Source organism: Geospiza fortis, unplaced genomic scaffold (genome assembly GCF_000277835.1).
Source record: "Geospiza fortis unplaced genomic scaffold, GeoFor_1.0 scaffold54, whole genome shotgun sequence".
NCBI lineage: Eukaryota > Metazoa > Chordata > Aves > Passeriformes > Thraupidae > Geospiza > Geospiza fortis.
Window position 1 is genome coordinate 16471517 of NW_005054301.1, and position 17965 is coordinate 16489481.

Genomic DNA, 17965 nt, shown 5'->3' on the forward strand with positions numbered 1-17965 from the left:
CGGGGGGCAATGGCGGAGAGCTCCGAAAGCGTCCCGCTCCCGCCCGCCGCCCCCGACAGGGACATTTCCCGCTGCACCGGGATGCTCTGAGCCCCGTCCAGCCTGGCCTTGCACACTGCCACGGATGGGGCATCCACAGCTTCCCTGGGAAGCCTGTTCGTGCTGAGCCGCCCGTGACTTTTTGTCTAAGAGCTGGCAAAAGAGATCGATAACAATTCTGCTTAACGCGTGGAGGAGAAGTCACACGTCCGGAGAATTCATCCGGAGTGATGCACTTGGCAGCTCAGTGCTGCCAGCAGACATGTGCCGCGGCCAGCCCCTCAGTACCAGCTCTTCGGCACACAGAATGACACCGCGTTGGGCAACGCCGCAATATTTCTTGTTAATCGCTGACACCAGGGGGAAACCTTGGCTGGCGAAAAGCGTCTAGTGAACATCCAGGCCTGGATGGCAGAAGCAGTTTTTCCATGAATAAACAGCACGCTCCTGCTTTATCAGTCAGATATATGACTTTATGGACTTCTTACAGTGTAATTAATGTCAGTTTACACTATGATGACCAAGATGAAAATTATCTCTTTTGTCAATGTAGCATAGCTTGTTAAGTCTTCACTGTCCCAATGCTTAAAATATAACTACAGTTTGGTTTGCCCATTTCCCCCCCCTTGTCTGACAGCATCGGGTCTGGATTTCCAGTTTTAACTTGGATTAAAAATCTAAGTTGCACTTATGATATTGTATGTTAGATTCAGGCATCATTCAAATTTTTTGCCCTCTCTAGAAGGGAGATAACCTATACATTAAACACCCACATAATAAATAAAATCTTTTAGGTTGCAAGTGAGCCTCTTCATTCCTTCCCATTCAGGTATTGATACACATTCAGACTTCTCCAGGCTGAACAATCCCAGCTCTCTTGGCCTCTCCTTACATGAGAAGTGCTCCATGTGATGTGCTGGATTTGCTTCAGGGAGTCCATGTCTCTTTTGTGGACATAACACTCCAGATGTGGCACCACCAGTGCTGTGTGGAGGGGCAGAAATCATCTCTCTTGACCCTCCAGTGATGCCCTGGTGAGTGCAGCCCAGGATGTGACTGTTGCCACAAGGCAGCTGGTGTGAACTCTTACTTGGTAAGAAAATGGAGAAATGTGACAACAGAACACAGCTAGCTGTGGTTAAAAATAGAAAATGTGGGGTAGCTATAGCTGGTGCAAGTATGTCTTACAACTCTGAATACAATGTGCTGTTGTAAGGCTGCTTTGTTTGATAAGACAGTCCAGGACACTCAAAAGGCAGTGCTGTGACTTTTTGTGCAAATTCTGTGTAGGTGGCAGGGCTGGACTATTACAGGAGCAGCAGCAGAGTCTCTGTGGGACTGTGTGCTTGAGCTGCTCTGTTAAGAAGCTCAGAAGCAGAAAAAAGCTCCTTAAGTGGCAGTCTTGGAATGGTGTGGATGTAATAGGGATTGGAGTTACTGGCAGTAATGAAGATAAGTCATGCTAGAAGCCCAATTAAAGATTTTTGGTTTTATCTTGCTTCTCCTCAGCCTCTGGGATGGTGTCAGCAGGGAAGAATACAGCTGTGCATCTGGAACGCAGCTCCACTGCTCCAGTAGTGCCTGAGCCAGCATGGAGTCCTGCTTTCCTTTCTTGGGCACCCTGCATGGGTGGTAAAAGGCATGAAATACACCAGTAGGAGAATCTGCAGCATTGCCTCTTGTGTGTGGGTAGTGTTTCTGGAAACTATCACGTGCAAAATCAACTTTAGTAATAACGCTGTGTTTTAGCTCCCTCATTATTTTGCTTGCACTGAAAGATTGGTCTCTCAGAAGCACATCTGAAAGCCCACTGGGAACTATTACTGTCCTGGCTGCACATCTACAGATGTAAACAAACACTTATTTGGAATCAGAATACTTAAAAACCACAATCTGTTTATTGTTGGGGTAAATTAACTGCTTTCTCACTTCCCTGAAGAAGAAATTTTATTTTCTCTGTCCCAGAAAGCAGCCTGCTGTGGCTCAGCACCACAGATTAAATATTATGTCCTATTCATTAAGGAGTGAAAATCTTCATTAAAATGATGTGATCATGATGATGATGATGATGTTTGAATGTGCTTAATAATAAAGGTATAAAATGCTTTCTTAACTCTGAAGATTAAAGCAGTCCTTATTTTTAGGCAAATCTGTACAATAAAAGCCACAGGGTCATACAAAAAAGCCACAACAGCAATTAAAAATGATGGGGACGGTCTGAGAAAAGGTTTTAACTCGTTGTAGGATGACTGCAGCACTCAGGCTGGAAGGTGACAGAGCTGGGCCAGTTCATTGCTCCACCATGAACCTTCCTGAGCACCACGGGCAAGTCACCCCGGCCTGGGGGCAATAACCACTGCAGCACTTAACAGGTGCCAGCCATCCAGAGAGAATCCAAGCCAAGATGTAAATGTACAGGACATCTGGGGACCAAAAATGCTAGCAAATGAAAATGCAAATGAGTGAGGTGCTGCTAGGAAGCACTGGTGAGAGGTGTAGGTCTGAATATCCTGCCCCTGCTCAACACAAATGCACCTGCCTGCAGCTGGTGCCAGAGCCTTCTTCCACCTGGGATCCAAAGGATAGTCTTGTCTCCAAGAAGTGTGCCAACTTGTGTTTGTAACGGGGACTAACTAGGGCTTGCTCTTTTCTTTGGCTGCCTAAAGATATGTACAGACCAACAGCTGCGTTTTCTAGAATGGCTCATCATTTGAAACACTCATTACTCTGGAAGTTCAGGTTTGCTGTCTTCCTCACTGATTGAAGATTCAGGCTCCCACCCACCAGAATGTCCTAAGCACTGAGTGAGCCTGTGCTGGTGGAGGAGGGAGGCTCCTCTCACCCAAATTCTGCCACTGTGGAGCAGACAGCTGAGGGAGGGCAAGTGCAAGGAGAGGGAGGCCCAGTGCTTGGGGTGCTGGAAGAAGCATGCTAGGGCCTGTTTCCTATCCCAAGGGCCTTTATCCTGTGGCTGTTTAATAGAAAATGTCTAAAAGATACCGCTGTCAGGGACAGAAATGCAGCATTCTTTCTGCAAACCCATTGCTTAAACCATGAGGATATGGGCTCATTCTTTCTCTTCTATTGCTTGAGTGCTTATTTCAGGGAGACACTGAGTGAGGGCTGAGGAGGTGCTCCCTGGCCCAGCCATTAGGTTTGCTGCTGGTTAGGGGTAGGGCTAGAAGATGTGCATCCTGAGGAGGGATGAAGTATAGAATTTGCATTATTCTCCTAATGTGAAGATATTTTAGGCAGCTAGGCTTCTATGGAGCAAATGGATGGCAAATCCACCTTGAAACTTGGCAAAGGAAGCAGCCAGACTTGCTGGTTTGTACTGCTCTTTCTACATTAGGTGAGATTTGTGGCCCCTGGTGATATGGGCTGTTTGCAAGAGGGGTGCTTGGGCTCTGAAGGTGACTGTCCCATGGGACCAGGTGTCCAACAGTTTCAATCTCCCACTGCAGACATGCCCTGAAGTAGAAACAGAGGTGTGCAGAGAATGTTTAGGTGCAACAGGGAAAAGCCTAGTGAGCAATACCTCCAGACCTGAGCACCAGTTTGAATTGCAACTGTAAATAAAGGCTTCATATTTCTACCTTCTAGTGACATCTAGCCCTTTTCCCCCCTGTGTCTTCTGTATGTGCACAGTGGGAGTAAGAGTAGGTGTTTGCTGCAGCAGCAGTGAGAGATCATGCCTTTGCAGACAGTCTGAGGGTCGGGGTCACTGAGGCATGATGATAACTAGAGGTCCTCAATATTTTGCTTGAATGCTGGCTTGGCCACCAGGATGTGAATTACTAATAGAAAGCAGGTGTAAAGAGACTTGCTGAGAAGAGGTAAGACAGGAGGTAGTGCATTTTGTACCAACATATTTTCATGCATGTATGTCCTAGATATCAAAGCAGAGAGCAAAACTGAGACCCTATTTTCTGGCTGTTGCATGGTATTGAAAGATGGAAAGAATCTGTTTTAATATCTTATTGGTGAGATCTAGTCTGTAGTAGCTCAGAGCCCTCAGAATATAGAAGAGATTATTTTTCTCCTGTCATTTTCAGTGGGTTTAAATTGCTGAGATTTAAATCTATCTGAAATAGCCTTAGAGCATCCCTCCCTGTACAGATGCAATCATCCAACCTCATCCTTTGCAATGGCTGACTTCTCTACTGACTGCAGCACTTAGCACATTTTCTCAGTGTCTGCTGGGGAATGTTCTGATTACCTGTTTGCACCAGGATATGCCCCAGACTTTGTTAATCTATGTTTACTATGCTAAGACTTTCCCAGTGGCTTAGTGCTAATGCAGCGGATTTTAAGGGTTTGCACAGTAGCAACACTTTCAGGAGCCAGAGTCACCTCGAGAGTTTAATTAATTCAACAGGATTAAGTTTTTTCGTAATCTGTGCTACCTCAGTATCTGTAGTGCAAGTAATGTTGTACAGATAATCTTCAAGTAATGTTGTACAAATAATCTTCATGTTGTGGTATGAAAATTATATTTGTATTCTGTTTTCTTAACAAAGACATTTTAGTTCAAGCTGTTCCTTTTCACAGCCATTACAACCCCCCACCCACTCGTTTATTTCCCTGATAAGACCAGTCAGTCTGATTTGTCTGGGTGGAATCTCCATGGATATATGAATACTTCTTTGAAACCAAGTTCATTCAAGGTTGCAGACTAGCTTCCTTTCATTGTCTTCTGAGACTCCTGGCTCTGCTCCTGCAATCTGCTCTAAACCAGATGCTGGCAGCACTGAAGACATGCAACAGTCACAAGATTTGAGAGGCTTTGGGAAATGTGGTTGACATTCTGGCAGGCAAGACAAGACCCATGTTGTTTGAGCACTGAAGTGGTTTCTGCCCCTGTGCTATCAGACGTCGGGCTGAGTACGGCAGGTCATTGAGATCTCAACAAGATATCAACAGTCATGAAAATACTTTCTTGGTTAATTTCTTCAAAAAGTATTTCAATTTCCACACCTGAAATAGTGAGGATGGGAAACTGACAGAAATGGTTTACCCCTGAATGGAAGGAGTGAGCTTGACGTGGATGGTCCACTTTTTCTGTTCCTGGCAGACAAAGGGGCAGTTGCTGAGCTGCAAACAGCTGCTTCCAGAGAGGAATTTCTTCAAGGCTGATGCCAGGCCTTGGCTAAAGAATGGCACGTTAGCTGCAAAACCATGAGCCTAATACCAAAAGCTGCTTTCACATTTCAGCATGCTAAGTGCCACAGACTGTTAGGCCACACAATTCCAAGATAAATCTTGCGCTGCAACTGAGGAAGGTGAATGTCTTGCAGCAGGTCATGTAAGCCCTAGCCAGTTTGTTGGAGGCTGTGCCACCCGAGAAGAAACACGCCAGTATATTTTAGGCACACCTATTGCCAATATTTTTACCCTATTCAAGTACTCAGAAGCACAGGCCAGACCCTTCTGTTGCTGTTGACATCTCAGTTTCACCAAAGCAGTGCTGGGGTGCCAACTTTCACAAGGCTGGAGCCCACACATTGCCACCAATCCGTAGTGTCAGCAGGGATGTGCCACCTGCTCTCTGCCATAAAACTAGGAATATTTACACCTAGCTGGTGTTTCCTGTGAAACCTGGTCACACATTGCAACACTGCCACAGCTCAGAAAAGGATTTTTATAAAGACTTCTGGAATCTCCGAGTACAGACTTGCAGAGCGCTTGTTGCCAGGATCATTCAACATAATTTGGCTTCATTCTCAGAGTGGTGGTAGACCTGGGCCAAAAGTGATGGCCCAAGGGGCTGCTATGCTCTTTTCTACCCCTTTTTCAAAATAACATGGATCTTTTCTCCAGACAGTGGTCATTTAATAGCCCAACAAATATTCCCATTCTCCTCCACCCCAGTTTTATGTTTAAATAAGTAAATAAAAATGTATTAAAATATCATTGCATCTTCTGGGTTGTACCTGCCACCAGGTACAACCTACAGAGATAAATTTTTTTTAAATCAATTTTTTTTTAAAGTGCAAATGTCTATTTTAGGTGCAGCAAACCAAGCACAGGGCAGCTACCGTGGAAGAGGAAATATGGTTACCAAAGCACAGGCAATGGATATTCAGAGGCAAACTTCAATATAAACTATCTGTTCAGGCCTCTAGTCATCCTCCCTGCTGTTTTAGCTTTCAAATAGATGAGTACTATGCTATATACTTTAAAACATGGCAAGGGGAATCAGTACACCGTACCTTTGAAGAGGACAGTCCCACCTGCAGCAACACAGTAGTGACGTAGCTGAAAATCAAGTGGATTAAATACTGCTGTGGCTCCAAGTCCTACATTACTGACAATTCATATCAACCCCTCCAGGCTTCTCAGTATCATGGGTTTCAACACAGGAGGCTTCAGCTCAATTCCAGTCCTCATTAACAACACAATGATAGCTAAGTTGCACAGAGTGTCTCCTTTGAAGACAAACTGTATCTATGTATGAAGCTAAATGGCATTAATTTACATGTCCCCTGTGTTATCCAGCCTGCAGGAGAATTCAGATCTTGGTGTATGCTGGAAAGAAGTGTGGTAACAGACATTAGGATCCCCTCTCCACATAAAGTAGGCAGATACTGTCACATTGGGATACATCACAACTTGCTGCTGTAATTTTTATTGTGTCCAGCTGAAGGTCAGGAATAAACCAGAAAGCTGTGCTGAACCCCAACACACCTTGTATAATACCTTCCTCAGGTAGGTATGCTGAACCCAACCAACTCTGCCCTGGGGAACAGAGGACAATGTTACCAAGGAGCTCTTGGTGAATCTGGCCACAAATCCACCATTCCTGCAGTTACTTCAAAATAAAATCCGCCTTTGGGACTAGAGACAGAGGTATGTGCTTATACCTATAAAACACTTACTTGAAACATGTAATGAAGCAGTAATGTTATTGCTCCTAACCCTGTGTTTCCTAAGAAAGTTGTGGCAGGGCAGGAAATGCACCTGTAATATGAGATGGCTGGAAGGGATTAGCTGCTTCCCTTTGTCAATTTCTGGACACATGCATGAGTGTGTTACTTTATGACTCAATAAAACTCCCACAGGAGTTGTCCTGAAGGCTGCTTTCTTTTGTATGTCCAGTAGAAAGATGACCCCTGGAGGAATCTATGATGTCAGAAGATGCAGGATCAAAATCAGTCAGATGTTCAATATTGAGCATGGAACGGGAGATGAATTTTTCATGGATGGTTTAAGATACAGTGGCTGTTTGTACAGCTCTAGTAACTAATTCTGTGCTGGCTTTTAAGGAGTAACAAGAATAGTGCTTCTAAAGATAGGAGTGTATTGGGGATTTAAAGTGGTCATTAAGCTGTGAAAATATCAATGTTATTCAGCAAGAATGAAAAGGCTATGGGGCTGAGAATATACCTTTAAATATAGTGTAAATTCAATTAAAACCATTAATTTTGGATTCTCCTTATCATGTTTAACTAAATAAGATTAAACTATTTTACTATACAAATGAATAAAGTCTAGAGTTGTTATCACAAGAAGTTTTTAATATGATTTGTGACAAGCAATATCAAAGTTATCAACTCTCAAGCTTCATGTTCTGAAACCAGACAACTCTCAGCAACAAAAAAAGTTGTGCACGGATAAACATAGGAGGCGTATTGTATTTTTTAATTAAATATGAAAACATGAGCTGTGTACATTATTTTTTTTCCCTAGAAAACACAGCAATTTCAAAAGTTTATCATAAAATATTTTCATGAAATGAGTGAACCAGCAAACACATGCACTTGTGTGCCTTCCCCCCTCCCAAGATAAAAGTGATGAGAGAGACATATGCAAATGTAATAGTTAACAGAACAAGTGGAGTTTTGCCATAGTTTGGTTCTTTTTCGAAAGGATGGAATGTAACATTGTGCTTGACTTCCTATGTCACAACAAAAAATATTTGGTGCAATATTTTAACATTTTCTTTTTAAGTTTCAATCTGGTGGAGAAAAATACCTTTTTCTATAATAAAATATGTCTGTTCTTTTTAAAACGTAACTTTTTTGCACAAAATAATTTTGTAAACTGTTATTTCAAGGGCAAGGTAGGCGGTCCCGTGTCAATGTCCTCCCCCCCACTTAAAAATGTGATCTGTTATCTGAAGCAAAACAGGAAAACACAAAAAAGAGCGGAGCAGAGGTTGCTTTGCAAAGAGAAAATAGGGTGTGTTGGACGGGGGAGAGGGGAGGGAGCGTGTGGTGCGACAGAAGGAAGTTAAAGGTCACTTTCGCCGTAGAGCGCTGTGGAGAAGGACATGTAGTCCAGGGCACCAGGTACAGCATCTCGGCCATTGTAGGGTGCCATCCTAGCAATGCAATATTCAGCCTGGTCAGGAGGCAGCTCCCGCCGCAGTTCATCCACAGTGATGTAGTTCTGCAATGAGGACAAAGGATAAGGCACTCGTTACTTTCTGGAAACTGACCTTCCCCTGACGGACAACCACCCCCTGTCACACCAGGGCAGCAGGCAACACTTGGGGACAGCATCCCAACAACCAGACCTATGCTGTACACCCACACAGGGAGCTCTCTGCACTTACACCCTGGGAGGACACACACTCCCTTCCCTACTGTTTGGACAAGCAAATGGTTTTTACAACAAAGATTGGTTTTGCATGAGAGATGCCGGTGCAGCTAAAGAAAGACCTGGAGATAAGTCAGGCAAGTTGTTAGTGTTAAGAATGTGCCTTCCTGTTTACAAAGGAGGTACTGCTGAAAGTACATGGGAGCAATTTAATTTGGATGCTGTTGCTCACCAGCAGGAGGTAACAGCTGCTTGTGCTCCTTGGGAGTTGCCATTCCCTCCCTTCAGAGAAAGGGAAGGGGCCAATCCCCACTAGTTCTTGCTAGTGCACCAATGCAAGCAGCAGACAAGCAAACACTTTGTATTGCTTCCACAGTTCCAGCAACAGTCTTTTCACTGTGGACATTTTTAATGAGCAAGCAAAACTTACGTAAATTCAGCTTCTGGAGACTCACTGTGTTGAGCTGAGCTAGCTCAGCCTCCCTCCAGGCAGCAGGTAACAGTTGCTGCCTGTTTGCTAATCATAATCACTATGTTGTCTTTAGCTAACTCACTCACGGCCATTTGCAGTCTGTCTCAGCAATAGCTCAGGTTTCACACCATCCCTCTCTCTCCTGTGACTTATAATTTCTTTTTCCCTTTCACTTTAATGACTGGGGTATGAAGGACTTTTCTTCATAATGAAATATTAATTCATGTTACAGCCACCAGAGCATGTTAAACACCGAGAAGTATATGTACCATACTGTACAGAGTAAACAAGTTAATAAGTAATACTGCATCTCAAAGTGCCTATTTATTCAGTGGTTAGCTTATCTGAATAACATGGAATTTTCTGGCCTCAAAAGACAATAGAACTGGCTTTGGTCAGGTATACATCTAAAGGACAGGTATCATTGGTTTCTAGATTATGATTACAAAAAGATTCTTAATGAAAAATGGAAAGCAGTACTGGATTTAAGGATAACTCATTACAGTCTGAGAAATGGTATCCAACATTTCATGTGAGATAACTAAAATCATTAGCAAATAAAGAGATACATTAGTATTACATGTACATATTATTTGTTCAGTTACATAAAAGATTACTGGGCATCGTTATATAAGAAAAGTAAGATTACATATTTTATCAGCTGCTTCCCCTGATGATGTAAATTCCAAAAATTAATACTTTTCATATCACCCTGAGTCTTCCTACATTCAACCAATTCCTATGGTTAAAAGATGTCCCCCCTGCAGATACGGCATATCCTCAATGAAAATCTACTGATTGTGTAACAACTGATAGTGACAAGTAGATCTGTGAAAGATTATCTCAAGTTTACAGCTGTCAGCAATGAACAGTTTTCAAGACTAATCAAAACCATCTGCTGAACTTGTTAATTTTAAAATAACAAATTGCGACCAAGCTCTTAATTAAAATTTTGAAGCAAGAGTGGGCTGCAAAGTTCTGACAGCTGAGCAAGACTTTTGAGTGCCTTAAGAGACTGCTCATTAACCCACAGTTTAACCTTGCACTCCTCTGGCACTACAGAATGCTCCTGTGAAAACATCCTCCCATGGCAGAGTGCTTCCCTTGACACTTTCTCTCAGAGACAAGAGAAAAAAGAAAGCAGAAGTTAAGCAGATAGAAGAAACCAAGGTGTGGAGCCTGACCTTGTCTCCAGCCAGGATCTTGAAGGAAGCCATAACCTGGTCAGCAGTATCTGTATCTGCCGTCTCCCGGGACATGAAGTCGATGAAGGCCTGGAAGGTCACAACACCCATACGGTTCGGGTCAACGATGCTCATGATGCGGGCAAACTCTGCCTCTCCCTGGAGAGCAAGAGAGTCACGTCAGCCTGGGGACTCAGGCAGCACTGCTACCAAAGTGAGGAGAAAATGTTCAGCAGCTCATCTCTCAGGCTAGAAAACAAAGCCAAATAGAAAACCTCTGGGTTTTTTTTAATCAGGATGTTCTTTTTTAGCTTGCTGTCATGTACAAATGCTTCCCACTCATTTGTCCTCTGGAATAAAACATTGCCAGCTATGCCTGAGGATAACATCCAGCTCTAGGACAACACTCCTGTTGGGGAACAATACCAGCTGATTTCAGAGGAAGACCCAAATTTCTCCATACCTGTGCTAGATGTCAGTAGCAGCATTTGAAGATTTACACTCCTCAAATCCTTTTACTTTCATTTACCGAAAAGAGAACTTCTACAGTTTTTTTCAGCTGACAGAACAGAAGAGATATCTCTGGGATATTTCATAGTATTGTACTCATCTTTAATAGGCAGGCTTTGCAAAGAAGGACTTGCATATCTGGAGTGGCCCAGGGAAACAGTCTCTACAGGGAAGATCCTACAGAGAAGTTTTGCTACAGAAACCAAAACATTACAGTGTAGTTTTCTTCATTTCCTTCTGCATTTAAATCAAAGGTCATCTGTTCTCATCTCTGGGATTCCTTCCTCCCCAGGTAAGGAAGAGGGAAGAGCAGAGAAGAGTCTTCTCCTGGGAACAGGCTCTCCTAACACATTCAGAACATTACACCTTCAAGAGTAATTAAGATACCTAATCAAATGTTACAGTCTTGGCACACTACACCCAAGAGTCTGTATTTATACTGGGCTGATGAGTAAGATGATTAAACACTGCTTTGCCTGATATCAGGTAAAGACACCAAAAGTGCAGATAAATATGCCTGCACTGTGCTCTTCCCCTGCCCTTTGATGAGCATCAGTCTTTGGTGAAGCTTTCCTATTAGCTGTCATGCCTCTCAAGGTGCCACAAGTTACTGCTCTGAATATTCAGGTATTCTGGTGAGGAAAAAGCTACAGGGAGAATGACTGGAACTTGAACTTACATGTCCATGAAAGGAGATGTGAAACAAATGGCAGGAATGAGAGGAGCAGCATTCTGAGTGCATTCAGAAGTGAGGTCACATATACTTCTGAATGATTTCAGCTGATATTCAGGGCTGGGGAGGCTGTGTGTGCTATGCAGAGAGCAGGCACCAATATGAGGAACCTTACTGTTTCTTCCACTAGTAGCTACACAGTTTGATAAATATAATTTTTATTTGAAACATACGGGAATTAGATAATTATTTCTATTTTTGTACCTTTGGCTAGAGCCATGAGACAAGAGTTTTACATGTACAACTAAGACTAGATTTAACATTGCTGATAATTCTGGAAAATAAGGCTATATTTACCTCGATTCACTACACATTCTCCCTGTATTTCTGAAGGTGCCTACAGAATCACTTTGAATAGGAGTGACAGAGGGCTCTACATTACCATATTGTAACCCATGGAGATAAGGCAGGCTCGGAAATCTTCACAATCCATCATACCAGTCTTCTTCTACAGAGAATGACGCAAAGATGGAAAATGCCAAAAGAGAAAAGGGAGACCAGTCCAGGGAGAAATGAACCCACAGGAGACGTTATAAAGAATGAGTTTCAGGAGGGAGAAGATAGAAGAAGGATTTATAGGACAATGAAATTAACAGAAGAAAGGTAGTTTGTGAAACCATGAAGAAGCAAAGGTGGTTTTGGACATGGAATAGTTTACACACAAGAAACATATTGGTGATGAAAAAAGGGCAAGAAGATATTAAGCAAGACAGATTGAGGAATGGACAATGAAATGAGTTTTAAGTGACACAGAAGTAAACAGAACAGTTTGAAGACATAAAAGGAATTCTCCCAAGACAAAAAATTAAGGAATTAAAAAGGAATAGATACCAAAGTGCATTTAGAGAGGAAGTAGTATAGAAAAGTGATGTATATATAGTCAAACACAAGAACAACAACAACAGATGGATTAAGACAAACAAGAAAAGAAAGGAAAAAACCTGTTATTTTTTCACAGTTTAATATCTGGCTGTGTTCACCACTAGCTTTCAGTACCTGTGCATCGTTTCCAATATCGTAACCCAAGCTGATGAGACAGGCTTTGAACTCCTCAGGGCCAAGTGTGCCGGAGTGGTCCTGGTTATGCGGTGTGCCAGGCAGCAGGACATGCAGTGCCAGTGCGGTGACGGTGTGCGGCGGGAGGAGGGGACACACAGGACATCAAAGGCAGGTGAAAGGACAACGAACAGGTGCACCATGCAGTGGGTGAGGAGAGAGGAACAGGAAGAATGACATGCAGATAGAAAGATAGGGAAGAAAAATAAAAAGTGCACAACATTAGATATCACAATGACATTTCAGGATGTGCTAAAAATGCTCTTGGAACAGTTCCTTCTCAGAGAGCTCATGTTTAGAGCATTTGAATGACAAAAACAGCTGATGCTCAGAAGCCTCAAGATCTCAATCTCCCAAGTGAATTACTTGCATCACCGCTTGTTATCCAGTGTCAGAAGCCCTGTGTTTCACTAGTAACCCAGAGTGCAGGTAAGCAGGCAGAGGCAGTGGGAAGCATTGCCTTAATCTTACAGTCAAAAGTTCCACTGAAGGTGTAGGTGAGGGCAGGTATGTTTGGCAACACACCCAAGGAAGCTTAGCTGTCAGGGCATCCCAGGAACAGACAAAGAAAATCAGCTGAAGCTCAGGGGAGCAGCGTTGTGGCTGTATTTATGAGACCTGCACAGGGGGTGGAGCTTTGACTGGCAAAGCTATTTCAAGTGCTCAGCTCTGCCAGCAGCACGGATGTACAGTGCAGCACAACACAGCCTAGCAGCTGCTCCTCCCTTTGCTCATTGCCCACTCCCCTAGTGTTTGGATGCACCCCTCAAATAATACACAAGCTACTACAGGAACTAAGAATCCCCATCCATCCTGCAGAATTTTAGCTCAGAGCAGCCCCAAACCACTGAAGAGCCCCTGCCTGCTGCCACCACCTCTGGCCAGATCAAGGAAGCTACAGACAGGATGATGGAGCCAATTTCAAGTGACTTTCCTCAAGAAAACCCAGTTTTTAAAATCAATGTTAAGCCTTCATAATCAAATAGTTGAAAGTGGGAAACCCCTGTTCTGTCTGCATTAACATTCAGACTGTTGTGAAGGAAGGGGCAAATTATATGAAGGTCATAAAATAAAATCCACAGGGCTTCATGGGTCCCTCTCCTAAGAAAAGAACCCATGGTTTATTTTTCTTAGACAGCTAGAGAAGGGCTGAAATAGCCAGTGTTCAGCAATTTAAAAGCATTGCCAATCTCTGAGGTCAGGCTGTCCTCAGATATAGCAGAGATGGTATAGAAGATGGAGAACAGACGGTCCCAAGAATTTTATAAACCAAATAATAATTTGCTCTCTGGAGAGGAATGGATAAAAGTCTAATTGCCTAAAAAAGCCTTCAAACCTCTCCATAGTCTTGCTTTACTGGGAAATTTTGCAGTTTCCTATGAAGACATATCTCTCCCAGGCTAACAATCACTTGGCAGTCTTCACAGAAATGAGTGATCCACAGGAGTGGCATTTTTAAGAATGAGACATCTTCTGCAACCCCAGTGACTGCTTGTTTTTTATTGCACTGTGCAGTCCACATGGGAGCTTGTAGCTGCAGTCAGCACTGACTTACCCTGTCAAAGTGGTTGAAAGAAGCCCGGAACTCATTCATCTGTTCCTGGCTGATTCCTTTGGCATCACGGGTCAGGATCTGGTTTTCCACTTCGTTGATGGTTCTAGCAATTGTTGTTAGTAACTGCTCCCAGCCCACACGGATATGCTAGTAAAAGAGGTCAGGACAATATCGAAATTAAGAAGTTGCTCTTCTGCTTCTGAGGCCAGTGGATCAGATGTACTACCTATTGCAAATTAAACAATCCCAGTGTGGAAGGCAGTCCCTGGTGTCCATTTCCTCAGAAAAGATTCCTTCTAATCTGCAGGTGTTTAAAATCTGAATTTTAACTGAAAAAAACATACTGAAGAGGCCAATTTCTGATCTTTCTCTTTCTTAAGAAAAACTTGGTCTTATTGCAAAATTCCTTTGCCTGGTCAAAGCAGCATATTGGAGGCCTTTAACACAAATGAGAGGTAAGCCCAGTGCTTCTAGAACTTACTTAAGCAGAAGACTCCCCTTACCAAGAAGCTGAATAAAACACAGTGCTTAGAAGACACTGGTGCTCCCCTGCTTCTGCTCTTGCTTAATGGAAATGGCCAGAAACCAAAAAACAAGTTTCAAAGCCTGTGTTCAGCTGGACTAAAGTGGAACTCAGACTGCTGCTAAGAAACCTCACGTTATCAACAGGAAGGCAGTCTCTGACTTTAAAAAAACTTCTGCTGAACTTTTTTCTTCTGCCAGGTAGTGGCAGCTCAAAATCATCAGCACTTCCCCTTCTAATCCCAGCTAACACAATCAGATGGCAGGAGAAACAAGACTTGTCAATTTTTCAAGGAACACTGTAGGATTCAGGTAGTTTCTGTTGTCTGTATTTGGAAGTACATTGGAATGGGTTGGCATGAAGTACAGTATGGCAAAAATGAAATTCAGTGACATGTCATTGCACGTTTGGCCATATCATTAAGCTCTCTGTTTTCATGAGAACTACAGCACATTGTTAGAGCTACATGTGGCTAACACTAACTGGCCACAGCAGATGAGGCTGTCTAGTTGCTGCCAGAATTTACCTCCATGGTGTAGTTGGTGTGCTTGTTGTCAAAGATAAGCGCTTCCTGGATCAGCTGGTGGTCTCCTTCCAGCTGGTCAATCTTTGGTTTGTAATTCACAATGCTTTTCTCATACTGCCGCAAGTGGTTCAGCTGGTCCTCCAGGGTCCCGTGCATCTCTATTGAAATGCGGCCAATCTCCTGCATTAGCAAAGCCAAAGGAGTTAAGACTCCACTGAAAGGACAAGCCTCAACATGCCTGACATTTATTGCAGCAATTTCACTCTCACACAGCACGATGATTCAAAAAAAAATAGTCTCATGGAGTAGTTACTTCACAGGAGCTGAGACAGTGTCAGCAAAAAATTTAGCACAGTGCTGAACATTTTTCAAGTGAGGTGAATCACATAAGATGTGTCTAATACAAGGATACAGAAGAAAGGGAAGCTGCAGTCCATAAGCCAGTAATCTACCAAGCCAGATCTTTTTCTGGTGTACGGTCTGCCACTAAGTTAGTTCTTCATAGAGACATTTCTGTAACTGCTCTTTTCTTTCCAGCTCCTGCCATCAGTAATAGCTTCGTATTTTTACTTTTTATCAACTCCAATGACTTTAACTCAAATCTTACCTAAAGAGAGATCTCCCTTAAAAATGTCTCCTCTGCAGAAGTTTGGTGTATTAATCGTATTTACTTAGTCACACGTATCAAGACCATTGCTGTGCAAGCAATCACACAAACTGTCTCTGATCTAGGATTTTGAATTTGTTGCATATAAACACAAATCTTAATATACCAATGTTCCCCATTGTAGGTAAGTAATTTTTTCTGGTACTAGAGTTAGAGGAAGAAAGTACAAGCGCCTCAATAACCAATACCAATCTTGGGATTCTTCATATTTTCCATGATGTTTCTCTTGCTGTAACTTGAAGAAAGAATGGCTGTGACTGTGGTCAACAGAGATAATGAATAAGAGTATCAGTGAAGACCACAGAGGAAAACAGTGTTTCAAAATTTGCAAAGCCCTACCTCCATCTTGGTCTGGATCCAGGGTCCAATGACATTGGCCTGTGCACCAAACTGTTTACGAAGCCGTTCATTTTGCTGTTGGCGGGCGTGTTCTTCCATCAGGGCTTGATCCCTTCTGGGAACCAGCTGCCGCACCTACAACAAGGAGTAACTCAGTGTGCAGTTTAAACACAAAGGCACATGTACAGGAAATGCAGAAGTTGCCACAAGGGAGGGAGGAGTGGGTGTTTGCACTGAATACAAGCAGTCATATGGTTTAAGTCACAGTGGGCAAGCTCACAGAACGTGAATCCTATCTGCTGTAGGATACACACAAACTTGTGTCAGGCCTTGGAAGATCAGAAGCAGCTTCCATCCATTCTTTGGGATTTTGGTGGCTCATGATAACTGAGTTGCAGGATTCTGTTCAGATCTCACATGGGTGATTTTGTTTGGTAGTAAGAACCATAAGCACAACGGGTACGGACAGTAGCTGCTCTTTTAGGATTACAGCAGGGAAAGGCTACTTGGCTGCAGAGACAGAACATCCGAGTGGCTGAATGGTGACAAAGGATACTGATTCACATGCTATACTTACCTGTAGGTCAGCTGAAGACTAAAATCGTCAAAGCTTTCAAATCTGGCAACTTTCATTTAAAATTAGCATGCAAAAGGGGGTCTGTGCCTTAGGCAACTGTACCAAGTATCTCTTCCACTTTCCAAGTACATGGCAATTGAGCCAAAACCAAATGACAAAACCCCACTAAACTCAGCAGTAACCACGGCAGGGTAACTGCAGAGTAAATAATCAATTTCCTGGGCCCCTGCATAGTATATAATCCATTTCCTGGGCCCACAGTGGTTGAGCAGTGAGACTGTCCCCCACTACCCTGCAAGGCTGGAAAGAACTCACATGTTCCCATTTGCCATTGATCTCATGTGGGGTGATTGTAGTGTAAGGATTCGTTCCTGCCATGTTGACATGGTACGTCTGGACAATCTTTGAGACTTCATTGTGGATTCCCAGGATGGCTTGTCGCTCCTTGTCCGCATCTGGCAAGGTGGCTTTGAACTGCTCATGAGCTGTGGTCAATCCCTGCAGAAGGAAGGCAGCAGCAAAGGGAGGGTAAGAACACTACTTTATGGAATGGCCTCTTCAGCAAATGTACTCCTGAAGTGACTGCAAAAGCTAACATATTCCCCAGGACACAATGCAGGCTACTCTAATACACTTTTCAGGTTCTCTCAGTATCATTAAATGGGATGTTTTAAGTAGATAAATTATGTGAAGTTTTGTTTTCTCTCTCTTTCTGTCCCATGTTGACCAGTGACAGAGATCACACACCAAAAAAAGGAATAATAATGGCTATAATTTAGGGGAAACTATTTCTCCAACACTGCTCAGGGGCTGCTTGTTAGCCTCTTTGGGGAGGAAGATCTGACTGCTAGAATTGCTATTTTAAAAAAGTCTCACTAGTTTAAATGTGCTATATGCTCTTCTCCCACTAGGTATGCACTATTTCTACACCCAAAGTAACTCCAGGTGAGTACTGAGGGTCAGATTCAATTTGGTCAGAATCAGTTAGAACCAGCTGAAGGTCTTGCAGCCAACTGCAAACTTGCACAGGCATCAATGCTCCTGCTGCTGGGAAACAGCTCCTTGTCCCTGACCACAACAGGCCCTTCCTGCTCCCCATCTCGCTGCGGTGCCCGGGCTGTGCTCCAAGGACTGATGGCTGGGGTGTGCTTGCTGGTAGTTTGCAGTCAGCTGACAAGCCAGCTGGTCCTGGCTCATCTCCCACTGCTTCTACAGGCCTTTAAGGTACTTCATCCCAGAAACC

The 17965-nt window shown here is 43.3% G+C and overlaps 1 protein-coding gene across 3 annotated transcripts in view; it reads right to left on the reverse strand.

Moving 5' to 3' along the window:
* Positions 1-7535: 7535 nt before the first annotated feature.
* ACTN1 (actinin alpha 1) overlaps positions 7536-17965 on the reverse strand; it is a 45795-nt gene continuing 35365 nt past the window's right edge. The window contains exons 14-21 of one of the 3 annotated variants that reach the window (XM_014310911.2): positions 17038-17220; positions 16146-16280; positions 15140-15319; positions 14091-14237; positions 12476-12556; positions 11862-11927; positions 10237-10395; positions 7536-8430 (exon numbers count right to left, since the gene is read on the reverse strand). In XM_014310911.2, coding sequence (XP_014166386.1) covers positions 8272-8430; positions 10237-10395; positions 11862-11927; positions 12476-12556; positions 14091-14237; positions 15140-15319; positions 16146-16280; positions 17038-17220 — 1110 coding nt within the window. In that variant the 3' untranslated portion in view covers positions 7536-8271. The remainder of the gene's footprint in view (positions 8431-10236; positions 10396-11861; positions 11928-12475; positions 12557-14090; positions 14238-15139; positions 15320-16145; positions 16281-17037; positions 17221-17965) is intronic. The other 2 variants (XM_031064453.1, XM_031064448.1) reach the window with 2 other exon arrangements.